This window comes from Phascolarctos cinereus, unplaced genomic scaffold, assembly GCF_003287225.1.
Source record: "Phascolarctos cinereus isolate Bilbo 61053 unplaced genomic scaffold, phaCin_HiC Scaffold_3;HRSCAF=262, whole genome shotgun sequence".
In the NCBI taxonomy this organism is placed as follows: Eukaryota; Metazoa; Chordata; class Mammalia; order Diprotodontia; family Phascolarctidae; genus Phascolarctos; species Phascolarctos cinereus.
The window spans coordinates 29992603-30005870 of record NW_027555736.1 but is presented as its reverse complement, the minus strand read 5'-3'; the positions used below and the strand labels follow the sequence as shown (position 1 = coordinate 30005870).

Sequence of the window (13268 nt, the reverse complement as noted above, 5' to 3'; positions counted from 1 at the left end):
ATGACCTGGCCACGAAGGGGGCAGACGCTTTAGACAAAAAATTCAGAACAGTCTCAAGGTGGCATCTGGCTGCCCTACCAAGTGATGCTCTAGGGGGCGGGGCGGGGGGCGGTAAGAGAGAAACAGAGAGAAAGAGACAGAGACAGAGACAGACGGGGAGAGAGAGACAGAAACAGAGATGGGGGAGGGAGAGAGACAGAGAGACAAAGAGAGAAAAACACAGAAACAGACTGAGAGACAGAGAGAGTTCCTATGAGAAAGGGATGAAAAGAAGGAATATGGGGAATAATCAGAACATCTGGCCAGAGCTCTCCCCAAATCTGAACTGCATAGTGCACACTTTGGTAACAAAGTACGACCACGTTCCCATCATAGCAGGACTGCCATGCTCTCGTCGCAGCAGCCAAGGCACTGGGAGGAGTGGCCAGCCTGCATCCAACATCTGTTAGGCCAGAGTCCATTAATGTCCAATTGCATCCCCTTGTCTTCCTATTATTCAACTCCACTTCATTGTCAGGGTCTCAACCAGGGATTAATAACTGTCCCTGGGGAGGCAGGGACTCCCAAGTCACAGGGAAAACAATGTGGGGGTGGGGCGGGGGCTCCAAGTCCTTAGGAAAAGGCTCACAATTTGTGAGCTCTCATCGATAATTTAATTTAATGGCAAATCTGAACTCCACGCTGACATAATCCATATTTCAGAAAGGAAGAAAAAAGAGTCCAATCTTCTCCCCAAAGAATCCAGAAATCCTGTGAAAATGAGTGTGACGCCTGATTTCACCGTTTATTCACTCATTTTAAAAATTACATGTAAAAACAATTTTTAACTTTCATTTTTAAAAATTTTGAATTCCAGATTCTCTCCCTCCCTCCCTCCTCCCTCACACCCTTGTTGAGGGATGCCTGGTTTCTTTAGATCTTTCCACCACGTCAAGAATCAGAAACAAGCTGAGGGGAGAACAATCTCATGTTTTTGTTCTTTAATTAACAAATTAAATATTGATTGTTTAAGGAGTATGGTCAAAACAAATGAAATACTCAAGTCAATTTTGACATATCTCTTCCAGATGTATTGTTAATTATTAGTCCCATAAGGGAAAAAAAGAATTCTTCTTGTAGTTTAAAAGAACTCATTCTAAACTTCTTAGAATATAAACTATTTATAAGTTGGGATGACACACATTTGGGTAATGTGTTTTATGATTAGTTTAAACAGACTTCAAAATCACAAATTTAAATGTGCTATCCATACCCAAGTTCACATATGTATAACACATATTATTCATGAATTTGCATAATAACAAATGAAGGACAAATGCTGAATTCATTTGCCTAGGGCTCAATGCAATCTACTAAGGATTAAATAAAAATGTTTTATATGTATGCTATATATTTTGAAATGTTATCGATATTCCTGGTAGAAAATGGGTACTAATATTCTTAGGAGAAAATTTCTGTCCTGGAATGATATTAGTTAGAACCTTCTACTTTGTTCCAATTTGTCTAACAGACTTAATCAGAGGGTTCAATATATTTAACCAACCATTTAGATCAAGTTGCTTATTCTATTAAAGTCAAATTTTTATTTACTAAAATGCTACCTAAACACATCACCCCCAAATCATCATCAAAGCAGATAAATTTTAAGATAATTATTATAAAAAAGACATTTGCTTAATTCTGGCTATAAATGCTGATGGCTAATACTGAAAATGATTATCCAAGGGGAAAGGTCGTTTTTGTTCTCTCCCCTGACTGTTGTGATTCTTTTGGGGACAGCTAGGCTGCTCCAGATGGTGCGTTGTTAGGGCTGGACAGGCATGGCTTTGGAGAGACTTCAACAGATGAAAGCAGTAATGTCAGGATTTTACCAGGATTTTTCCCCCCTCTCTCCCTGCAGTTCCCAGGGCAGGAAGGTGCTGAGATAGAGGCAGGGGGACGCCAGCCCACCTGCTACCACCTGTTCAATCCTCCAATCCTCTGCTATAAATTCTCCTCCTCCTCTCTCAAAGATATTGGTGTTTGCTACTAAGGAAGAAGTGCTCTCTCTCTCTCTCTCTCTCTCTCTCTCTCCTCTCTCTCTCTCTCTCTCTCTCTCTCTCTCTTCATGAAAGAATATATCCTACTGAAAAGTGATGCTTTCCTTGAGGACCCAATAGCACCTCTAATCAATCAACCAAACTAAATTTATTTCGTGCCCGAAAGTACTACGGAGGAGAAAAACCCTTTGTTGTTTAGAACTTGACTTTGGGAAGATGGAGCTCTATTCAGCATCTCAATTTCCCTATCTCTGCCTTAAGACAGCAAATTCCTCTCCTGCAAACTAACTGCTTTTCTCCTAAGTTCCCTTCTTCATTGCTCAAGTGGGGTCTCATTCAGAACAGGTAAAAACAGTTTTGATCCTGAGAGAGAAGATTCCCTTGCCCATATCCTTCCCTACTATTTCTTCTTTGCTGCCAAAACTTTGGGGGTGAGGGTGCTTTGAATCAAAACTTCCTGAGGTATGAAATCCTGCAAACCAAACTCCCTGGATTCCAGTCTGGAATCTGAGCCCCAGTGCAAAGGTGGCATCGAGTGTGTGGGAAAGTGTGGCTCCGAAAGGATGGAAAATGCTGCCCGAAGAAGGCTGGCTGCCAACGCCAGGGAGAGGCGGAGGATGCAAGGGCTCAACACAGCTTTTGATCGCCTGAGAAAAGTGGTCCCCCAGTGGGGCCAAGATAAAAAGCTATCCAAGTATGAAACCCTGCAGATGGCCCTCAGTTACATCATGGCTCTGACCCGGATCCTGGCTGAAGCAGAGAGGTACAGCACAGAGAGAGACTGGATTAATCTGCACTGCGAACACTTCCCTCAGGACAGCTACCATGCGCTTGTCGGACCCAAGCTCCCGGGTGAGAGTGAGCACTATGCCCAAAGACTCTTTGGCTATCAGCCTGAACACTTTCAAATGGCCACTTAAGGCCAATGGGTGCCAGTCATTATCTAACCATTGCTGGAAGCTAGAGGATCAGGTGGAAAAGGTGCAGGGTTTGGGGCTTCTCAGCTTCATCCCCTGAAGTGGCTTCCTAGAAGCAGATTTTGTTTGGGAAGTATTGCATCTCTAGAAGAAGGTTAGCCAATTCATAACTTTTTTTTTGAACAAAGCTTATCAATCCAGAGGATTCCATAACCTTGATTTTCTTCCCCCACTGACATTTATGTAGAATTGATAGAGTGTAGAATCAATCTTTTGAGTCATTTTGTTGCTTGCTATGAAAACTTTAAATGAACTGATCATGCAGATTAGTTCGAGGACTTTTTCTCCCTCTCCCCACTCTTTTTCTGACTGCTTTGAGGAAAAATATTCAATCTCTAAGAAACAATAAGATGAGACTGTCCTGCAGCTTTAATCCTCAGAGAATGAACTTGCGTAAACTTTGTAAGTTTGACATGTTTCAGATCAAGTGATGGATACCCCTTGCTTTCGTTATATGTTTGTTTCTTGTCTATGCTCAAAATGGAGCCGATTCCACCTTGTGCAAATAATATTAACCTTTATTCACTCGTCAAAATAAATACCTTTATGCTATAGAGTGACTTCTGTGTGTGTACATGAGAAAAAACCTTAGACTTTTTTCGTAGAGTATTATGGGCATAAATTCTCTTTATTTTTTTTAACCAATTTCCATGTAGGATTTAAAATATAGATTTTTTGTAAACTATGAATAAAATATCACCTTTCTTTTGTTTCTTCTTTATGTTAGTACTACAGCGACTTCTTGATGGTCTTGCAATATGCCTCTGTGGCTATGGCCACCGGTGCAGCCCACAACACTGACTAAGGTAGAAGGTCCACAGAGTCTGAGAGCAGCAAGGGATTTCAGAAGCCATCTAGTCCAGAATAGGAATTACCCCTATGACATCCCTGACAAATGGTAAACCTGCCTCCATGTGAGACTTGCAATGATGGGGAGCTAATGACTTTATGAGGCAGCTCATTCCACTTTGGGAATGCTGTAATCATTAGATGGATATTTGAGAATGATTCTTCAGCCAGCTTTGAAATTCACAGGTACTTTGAGACTTGTTTGTGTGTGTGTGTGTGTGTGTGTGTGTGTGTGTATGTTTTATATTTACTACCTAAGTAGTATCTACCTTTCAAACAACTGGAGTTAAAGCCTCCTTACATGGTTTTCCTGTTTTGTTTCTTATGTAACAATTATGTAACTTAGTTTATACAAATACTCAGAGACATACTTTGAATTGCAGAGAGAGAGAGAGAGAGAGAGAGAGAGAGAGAGAGAGAGAAATGGGGAGAGAAGAGGAGAAGTGAGGACAGGAGAGAGAGACTGTTTGGCAAAGACTTCTCTGTATTTAGCACTAGGAAGAAAAGGGGAGATGTTCTCCCTTCAAAACTGATAAGAGGGGTTGGTGGGCTAAGTGTGGAGACAGTCTGCTGAATTTCCTTTGTCAATCATCCACACATCTGCTAGCTCTATAATAAATGAATCCAGTTCTTTAGTGTAAAGAAAAGATGTAGTGGTTGATGGCACTGTTTATATTTATGTAGAACTTCTTATTTATAATTAGCAAGAACCCAGAGTCTCATTTCTCTGTACATTTGAGATTTGTTAAAGATGAAATAAAATGAATTAGGTTCTGAACTTAAAAGCATGAACTCTGCTCATGGCTAATTTGTCTCCAATTTACCATTTGATCATAGTGTATAGTACATCCACAGCTCTGCCTCAGCTGTTATTAGAAAAAAGGAATCCCCTCAGTTCACAAGCAGGGAAAATGCCTTCTCTAATCCGTAGGCTCAAACTGAAAAAAATCATAAAACTGAATTTTTATGAAATCACCAAATAACTGATACTCAACATCTCCCTTTCAAACCACTTGGAAGGGACAAATCTATGAATACTCTGGGTTCTGAATCTCCATTGCTAAAACTGAAAAGCAAAATATCTAACCCTTTGATTACAATTGCCTGGTATAGGTGCGAAGTGTGTGGGCACAACAATGAATAGAATACAGAGATTCTGAGATTGTTCTCTTTTCTATCACTACCACCAAATTGGAGTTTTGGCCAATCATTCAACTTTTCTCTGCTTCTCTAATCCACCTCCCCCCCAACAAGGAATGAATATAATAATCTAATTACTTAACTTTTTAAAGAATTATGAAGAATGGTGCTAAGTATATCACAAATTGTGAAGGTGAATGAGAACAAGTCTAAAAAAGATCTCCAGCAGGGTACACTGTCTACCATTTTACATACTCTTAATTATTCAGATCTTACCTTTGATTTGTTTTACCTGTATGACCTTCATCTTTATGGGCTTCAGTTTATACATCAGTAAAATGAGGTGGTTGGGATTTGAAGTCCTTTCTAACCCTGGATCTATGAGCCTATGAATTTTTTCATCTAAATATAAAAACCTCATTACCAGGTCCACCACAGGATGATGGATTTTTCGGCCATTAACGACTCTCCAATAACACTAAGTCACAGAGGGGTAGCAGTCTGTGTCAGTGAGGGGCATGTCTACCCAGACAAAATTTTAGGTACATTAAATATATCCCTGATCATGAAACTGGTGATAGACTGTATGCTTGTTGCCCCCAGATCAGACTAGCTGAGTTCAGAGAGGTTCACTACCAGGCTGGCTTTGGGCTCATAACTCTTTTGGCCATGGCAATTCTTGAAGACCATCTGGGTCACAAAGGGTTGCCTGATACAGCAGAGGAAGGAGAAACCAAAGATCTTTGAAGCATTGAGGAGTGGTGTGCCTTGCCTTCCCATCTAGATTATACGCTCTATGTGTCACCCTTTCTTTGTATACCACAGAGCTGGAAATCATGTGGTGGATAAAAAGAGCTCTGGACATGTGGTCAGGAAAGAGCAGCATTCAAATTCTGGGTCTGATGAGAGCTGTGTGATCCTGGGCAAGTCACTTCACTTCTGAGCCTCAGTTTCCTCATTTTTAAAAGGGGGACTATGATTCCTATAACACCTGCTTCCTTTTATTGTTGTGAAGAAAATGCTTTGTGAACCTTAAACCCCTGCATAAATATACATCATTACACTAGGGCTTTGTACCTAATAGGCATTTAACAACTATTTCTTGAATATCCTGTTACTGATAATTCATAGGATCGTAGAATTTCAGAGCTGGATCAGACTTCTTTCATTTTATAGATGAGGAATCTGCTGGGAGGCTGGGGAGTGGACAAATGTGATATGGAGGGGAAAAATAGAAAGGATTAAAGGACATTTGAAAATAAGTACTAAATGGCAGGTAGGGGGCACCATAGTGCACAGAGTGCCAGGCCTGGAGTCAGGAAGACTCATCTTTCTGAGTTCAAATCTGCCCTAAGACCCTTACTAGCTGTGTGACCCTGGGCAAGTCACTTCACCCTGTTTGCTTCAGTTTCCTCTTCTGTCAAATGAGCTGGAGAAGGAAATGGCAAACTACTTTAGTATATTTGCCGAGAAAACCCTCGGGTATTAAAGAGTCGGACACAACTGAAAAACAACTGAACACCAAATAAACACCAGGCTCCTCCCTCTGAGGACTGAACAGCTGCCTGCCCTCTAAGGAATACCCTTCAGGTGAGAGATTATCCAGTAAGGATCAAAAGGAAAACAGGCAAACAGTGAAGGCTGGTATTTGTCACCTCTACCACCTGTAACAAGAGAAAAGTGCTGGATATTAGTGTAGTCCATATGAGGTCTGGGGGCCTTGTCCTGACGCCAGCTTGCACTGATGAATCAGGCCCCTTTCACCAAGGGTGGCCACGTCTTCCCCTCATGGTCCCAGGGGCACCCCTGAGGGGTTACAGGATTTGTCTCTGATCCCATTGGCTTGAGACTCAATTCCAGTTTGTTCTCCTCAATGTTAACCTCTTGTGGTTAGAACTTCAATATCACTTAACCAATTCACATCCGTTAGATTTTACCAGGGGATATTTACTGAGAAGATTTAGCAAGAAGTACAAACCATTCATGCAAATACTAGGGTTCCAATCTCCCTGTGCCAGGTCCTGGGACAGTTGCTGTAAAGCATTTGCCCCACCAAGTTCATTTCCAAATCTGGCATAGCCAATGGGCAGAGTCACTCCCTTGCTCAGAGGAACTGGTATGCTGGCTTCTGGGTCAGTCTGCTGCTAGGATGGGTCCCACTCGCTCCTTGGGGCCGTGCTGGTGAGCTAGGCCAACCCGACCACAGACTCCAGCTCCCAAACCTCTTGCGGTTGATTCTCCCTACCTTCTGAAAGTCATAAGGCTATAGCCTAGTCTGATACTCCTAGACCGAAGAGAAAGAAAGAGAACCTATGTTCATGGGCCCAGGGGGGAGATTCAGGGCCAAAGCCTCTCTTCCCACCCAGTTTAAAGCATGCTGTCCTCCCTTCATTGCAGCTAGTGCAGAGACAGACAGGCTCACTTAGATCGATGGATTGTTTTTGTGACTTGTTTCAGCTACGTCCAACTCTCCATTACCCCATTTGGGGTTTTCTTGGCAGAGATACCGGAGTGCTTTGCCATTTTTTTTCTCCAGCTCATTTTACAGATGAGGAAACTGAGGGAAACAGGGTGAAGTGACTTGTCTGGGTCACACAGCTAGTAAGGGTCTGAGGTCAGACTCAAAAAGATGAGTCTTGCTGACTCCAGGCCTGGCACTCTGTGCACTGTGGTGGCCCCTAGCTGCCCTACCAATTGATTGGTGTCTCCGAGTGCTAACCTAGTTCCAGGTCAGCAACCAACCAAAAGACCATTTCTTCAGTCTGTAGTTTGTGGACTGAAGACAATTTTAGAATAACCAGACAAGCTCTGAAGCCTGCATCAGCCACTTTGAGCATTTTTATAAGAGCTGGGCTTGTCCAAACCCCGATTGCTTTCAGAATTGACATGTTAATGTGGAGTAATTCAGAAATTGGAGGCAGGAAGTATGGTGAGGATCATCTGGGTAAAGACTGAAGGATGCAGAGACAGAAGTGACATTGTCATCTGAGGCCATCTGAGCAGGAGCAGAAGAAAGTTGTGCTCCATTAGCCAGACCTACCAAAACCAGCAGGTAACATTTCCTTGACTGGCCTTAATTATCATTTCATCCTTCAAAAGGCAGTTGAAATGAATGAGGAGAACTGCTCCTTTGTAGCTGATTCTCTCAGTAAAGGAAGAACTGAACCAGATAGTGGAACACAAATGATGTTGGGGGACTGAATCATCCACCTTAGAATTAGTGAGAAGAGTAAAGCCGGGTGTAATCTAAAACACAATCTAGATTTTGCAAGGGTTAGTTTCCAAAGGTAAAGGATAGGAAAGACGTTGTGGGCTAAAATTCCACAAGGGTAGTTAGCCTCCAGAGGGACAGGAAACTCTTAAGGACAACATTTTGAAGATACAAAGAAAACCCATTCCGATGAGGAAGAGAAAGAGGGAATCATTGGGGCAGTTAGGTGACATGGTGGATAGAGCACCAGCTAGGTGCTCTATCAGTCAGGAGGATCTGAGTTCGAATATGACCTCAGACATTTACTAGCTGTGTGGCCCTGGACAAGTCACTTAACCCAGATTGCCTCCAAAAAAAAATGGGAGGGGGGAGTTGTTTAAAGAGACTTGGTATAGACAGGGAATTCATCAATGCACTTTTACCAGCAATGGTGCTTGGCCCTTCCTTCAGGGGCCAAGAAGAACAAATCTATTTCTTCTTCCACATGACAGCTTTTGAAATGTTTGAAAATAGCTTTCATGTCCCTTTTTCTCTTCTCTGGACTAAAAGCCCAATTCTCTAATCGAGTCCTCCTATGGCATGCTCTTGAGGCCATCCTGGTCAACATTTTCTGGACATGCCCCACATCTAATCAATGTCCTTTCTATGATGTGATGCCTAGAAATGAAAACAATATTCTGGATATGATCATACTAAGGCAGAGAAGAGCGGGCCCATCCTCCCTAGGAACAGCCTGCAGGCTCTCTTCATGCTGTCTGACATGTAGCAGCTTTTTGGCTCCTGTATCATTCTGTTGACTCATATTGAGCAGTCAGTCCATTAAAATCCCAAGAGTTCATTTAGGCAAACTGTCATTACCCATACCACCCTCATTTTGTGCTTATGAAGGTGACTCTTTGGTCCCGATTGTAAGACTTTTACACCACCTCTTTCTAATTTCCTCTTATTAGATTCAGCCCACTTCAGCCCTTCTTAAACTGTGGGTCAAGACCCATGGGGTCGAGACTCACAGTTTAAGAAGTGCTGAAGGGGTCGGAGCAGGGGGAAAAGTTTATGAAGCCCTAGTCTAGCCTGTCAAGCTTTTTCAGAGTCTGACTCCAACATCTAACGTGGAAGCTATCCTTTTAAGCTTTGTAGCATCTGCAGATTTAGTAAGCCTGCCATCTATGATTCTATACAAGCCAATGGTAAAAAAAAAATGTCGAACAACATGGTGTGAAGGTGATGTTGATGTCCCCGTGCAATTTAATCAGCATTTATTTGGCTCGTTGTGATTTGATGGGTTTCAGGACTGAATTAGTGAATTAAGCAGAATAGGATTAAGTTTGAATTAGTTGTGTTAGTTAATGCTGTTAGGATAAGAGTTATAATTGATTAATCTGCTGTGTATTGGTGATTATATTAATTGTATTTGATTTATCAGCTAGATTCACCTGGTTAGGTCTGTAATAAGAGCTCTAAGTGTGATACTGGCCCTCACTCTCAGTGCAAGGTTTGAAATAAGGTTCATTTCTATGAGTAGTACTTGAAATAAGGATCATTTGCCTCTCCACCCCTGTGAATCACTGCTGCCTGCTCCCTAGTAACCTTTGCTTCAAAACCACAACTTCCTTGGATCCTAGGATACTGTTGGTCAAACGCTAGGCCCTATCCTTTAATAAAAGGATTTGTTCTGTGAAGTTTGGATTCAGTCAAAAGGCCACATGTGGCCTCGAGCCTGAAGGTTCTCCAACCCTGCACTAGGGTCTTATGACCTACGGAAGGCCTTGAGATGTCGTTGACAGGGTCTTATTACCATTGGAAAGCCCCTGCTGAGATGAAGTGTGGAAGGCTCAAGCCCTTGCTGATGGGGTCTCATGACCTGTGGAAAGTCTGATTTGGTGATGGATGGACATTTCCCTTAGCCAAGCATAAGACCTTCCCACTTCTGGAATTGACCAAATCATGGAATTATTCTATTTTTCGTACTTCCTCAATAGCTATAAAAACAATTTTTCCTCAAGCACAGGGGACCTTGATTGAGAAGAAGGTCCTGGACCCGATTAATTACAGAACACCTTAGGGACTCCTTAATGAATTGATTGATCGTGCTTAGAGCTCTGTCTCAGTGACTTGTGTTACAGACTGGACTTTGGTGGCTCATCATAGGATCAAAGGCAGTTCCCCAGGTTACTCCATTATCTTCTATAACTGATTCTTCTTTGGGTCTGTTATTCAAGTATTTTTGAATTGTCTTAACTACTGTTGTGTAACTATTGTATAGCTCACATCTCTTCATCTTTTGCACAAAAACCAGATGAGAGACTGCTAAATACTTCATTGAAATCTAGGTACATTCTATCTCTACAGTCCCCCCCACCCCCAATGTAACAATCTAAGCATCTTGTCAAAGGTGTGTAGGGTTGAGGTAACTTTCAAATGACGTGTTATTGATGAAGCCATGCTGTCTCTTGGTGGTCACTGTTTCCTTTCTAAATGTTTATTAACCATCCATTTATTAATATGTTTTAGAATTTTCCCAGGAATTGAAGTCAAACTCATTGGCCTACAATTTGCAGTATATTTTCTTTTTTCTTTGACAGTTGAGACATTTGCCCCATCTCCATTCATGAGACTTCTCTTTCACTCTCTATGATCCTTCAGAGATAACTGACTTAGCTGTGCTTTCATTACCTTGGGGTGCAGTTCATCTAGACCTAGTGTCTTGAACTCATCAAGAACAGCTGGGAGATCTCTTAGTGTCTTCCTACATATCTTGGTTTCAACTCCAATTATTCACTTTTATTCTGTCTGTCCAAGTTCAAAGATCATTCTCTTTGGCAAAGAAAAGAAACAAAATTAAAAAATTGAGCAAATATGGCTCCTTCATACCTTATCATTCTTATATACTATCCAAGCAGTGGTCCTGTCTCTTCAATCCTCCTCTTTCTTTCAATTTGGTAGTTAGATCTGTCCCCAACTTTTCTAAGGGTCAAGTCAATTTTGAATCAAGAAGCGCTTGATCAGCCTGATTTGAACTTGGGTCCTCCTGATTCCAGGGTGGGTGCTCTATCCACCGTGCCACCTAGCTGCCCCCAGGATAGCTTTTTGAGGTTCAATTTTCTGGTTGGATCCAAATACAGGGAGGCTTAGTTATTCTGTCCCCTACCCTAGTTAGAAGGTAACTGGATATCAGCTGCTAGCTGGGGTTGGTTGAACAGGCAGGCTCCCAAGAGTCTTCACTTCTTTCTCCATTACTTTCTTCCTTGTCAATTTTATACATTTCCATGGTTTTAATCATACCTCTATACAAATGAATACCAAATCTACATTTCCAGCCATGAACTCCAGTCCATATCCAACTCTTTGCTGGATACTTCTGTCTGTGTGTTCAGCTGTCACTGCAAATTCAACATGTCTAAAGTTGAATGTCTATTTCCTAAACTTGCCCCTCCTCCTCCCTTTCCTATTTCTGTTGACATTGCCAATATCTTCCCAGTTCTCTCTTCTTTGCACTTCTACTACCCAGGCCTTTCTTACTTCTTACTTGGACTACTGGAATAGCCTCTTGACTGGCCTCCCTGTCTCCAGGCAGGCAGTAAACACTCACTAAGAAACTACCATATGCCAGGCAATGTGGGAAGATAGAAAGAAAGGCAAAAGAGAGTTACTGCTCTCAAGGCGCTCACAGTCTAATGGGTGAGACAACATACAAATAACTATATACAAACAAGTTATAGATGGGATAAACAGGAAATAATCAGCAGAAGGAAGGCACGAGGATTAAGAATTGTGAAAGATCTCCTGTAAAAAGTGGCATTTTAGCTGAGACATGAAGGAAGCCAGGAAAGTTTGGAGGTGGAGATGAGGGGGGAGGATATTCCATGCGTAGACAGTAGCCAGTGAAAGTGCTGGGAGATAGAAGATGGAGGATCATGGGAGAGGAAGAGCAAAGAGGGCAGTGTCAAGGACGGACTGAGGAGTATGAGGTGGGATATAAGGTCTAAGAAGACTGGAAAGGTAGGTGGGACAAAGTTAGGAAGGGCTTTAAACATCAAACAAAAGATTTAATATTTGATCTGGAAGTGACAGGGAGCCCCTGGAGGTGACTGAATAGGGGGGTGACATGGTCAGACATGGTAGGGAGCTCCTGTTATTAGAGGTCTTAGAGTTGAAAAGCATCTTGGACATTACCTTGTCCAAATCTTTCATTTTAGGGATGAGGAAACTGAGGCCCATAAAGATTAAATTTGCTGCCCAAGATTGCATAGGTTTCAGTAGCAGAGGCAGAATGTGGATTATCAGACTTCAAATTCAGTACTCTCTTCACTGTACCAGGCTCCAGGGCTTAACAATAAAGCTTCATTCAGTTCAGAAAAAAATAAAGGCTAAGCTAGACTCAAGTTAAATATATCTTTTAATCTGTTTTTCAGGTGGAATCAGTTAGAAGCTGCCCCTTGGCCTTGTTTCCTCTTTAGTTTAACCTAATCACTTCACTGGTATCCCATTCTAAAAGGCAGGCTTAGGAACCCTCACAACGAGAAAAAGCTCTTTCCTGTACAATTGAAATCTTTATCATTAGTAGAGGAGATTCCAAAAAGTTTGTGTGATTTTGAACAAGACAGACATGAAAGCTGGCATGGAGCTTCTGACATCTGGGATCCTGGGATTTGGTACACTTTCTTTTTACCCCTCTTTTCACCACCCTGTCTGGTTTTCCTCTGTAATCTCCCTCCATCCTGAAAATGTTTCCTTTTTTTGCTCCTCAAGTACCCTCCTTTTGAATGACATTATGCTGTTACCTCAGGGCAAGCCTGGAGAGGTTCTAAAGTTTTGTCCAAAGAATTAACACACACAGACTCCTGGTTCTTTCTGTCTACCATATGTGAAAAAGCTTTAAGGAATATTTTAAATGAAATATCATAGGCTTCCCAACTATTATTTCAAACTGGTAGCATATCAAAGGAACACTCAAGGGCCAAAGAAAACCACTGAATAGCAAGAAGGAAGTCTGAAATATTAGTCCAATGTAAAGTCCTTGATTGTCCATAATGAATCTGGGATAAAAACCAA

At 41.9% G+C, this 13268-nt stretch overlaps 1 protein-coding gene across 1 annotated transcript; it reads left to right on the top strand.

The window, feature by feature from the left end:
• Positions 1 to 835: 835 nt before the first annotated feature.
• ATOH7 (atonal bHLH transcription factor 7) lies at positions 836 to 4268 on the top strand. Its single transcript, XM_020998163.2, has one exon. It carries the CDS (start codon positions 2504 to 2506, stop codon positions 2957 to 2959), a length of 456 nt encoding a protein of 151 aa, XP_020853822.1. The 5' UTR covers positions 836 to 2503; the 3' UTR covers positions 2960 to 4268.
• Positions 4269 to 13268: the final 9000 nt, after the last annotated feature.

Excerpts from the sequence above, each read along its gene's own strand:
- ATOH7 (XM_020998163.2), top strand. The coding sequence starts at position 2,504 with ATGAAATCCTGCAAACCAAACTCCCTGGATTCCAGTCTGGAATCTGAG.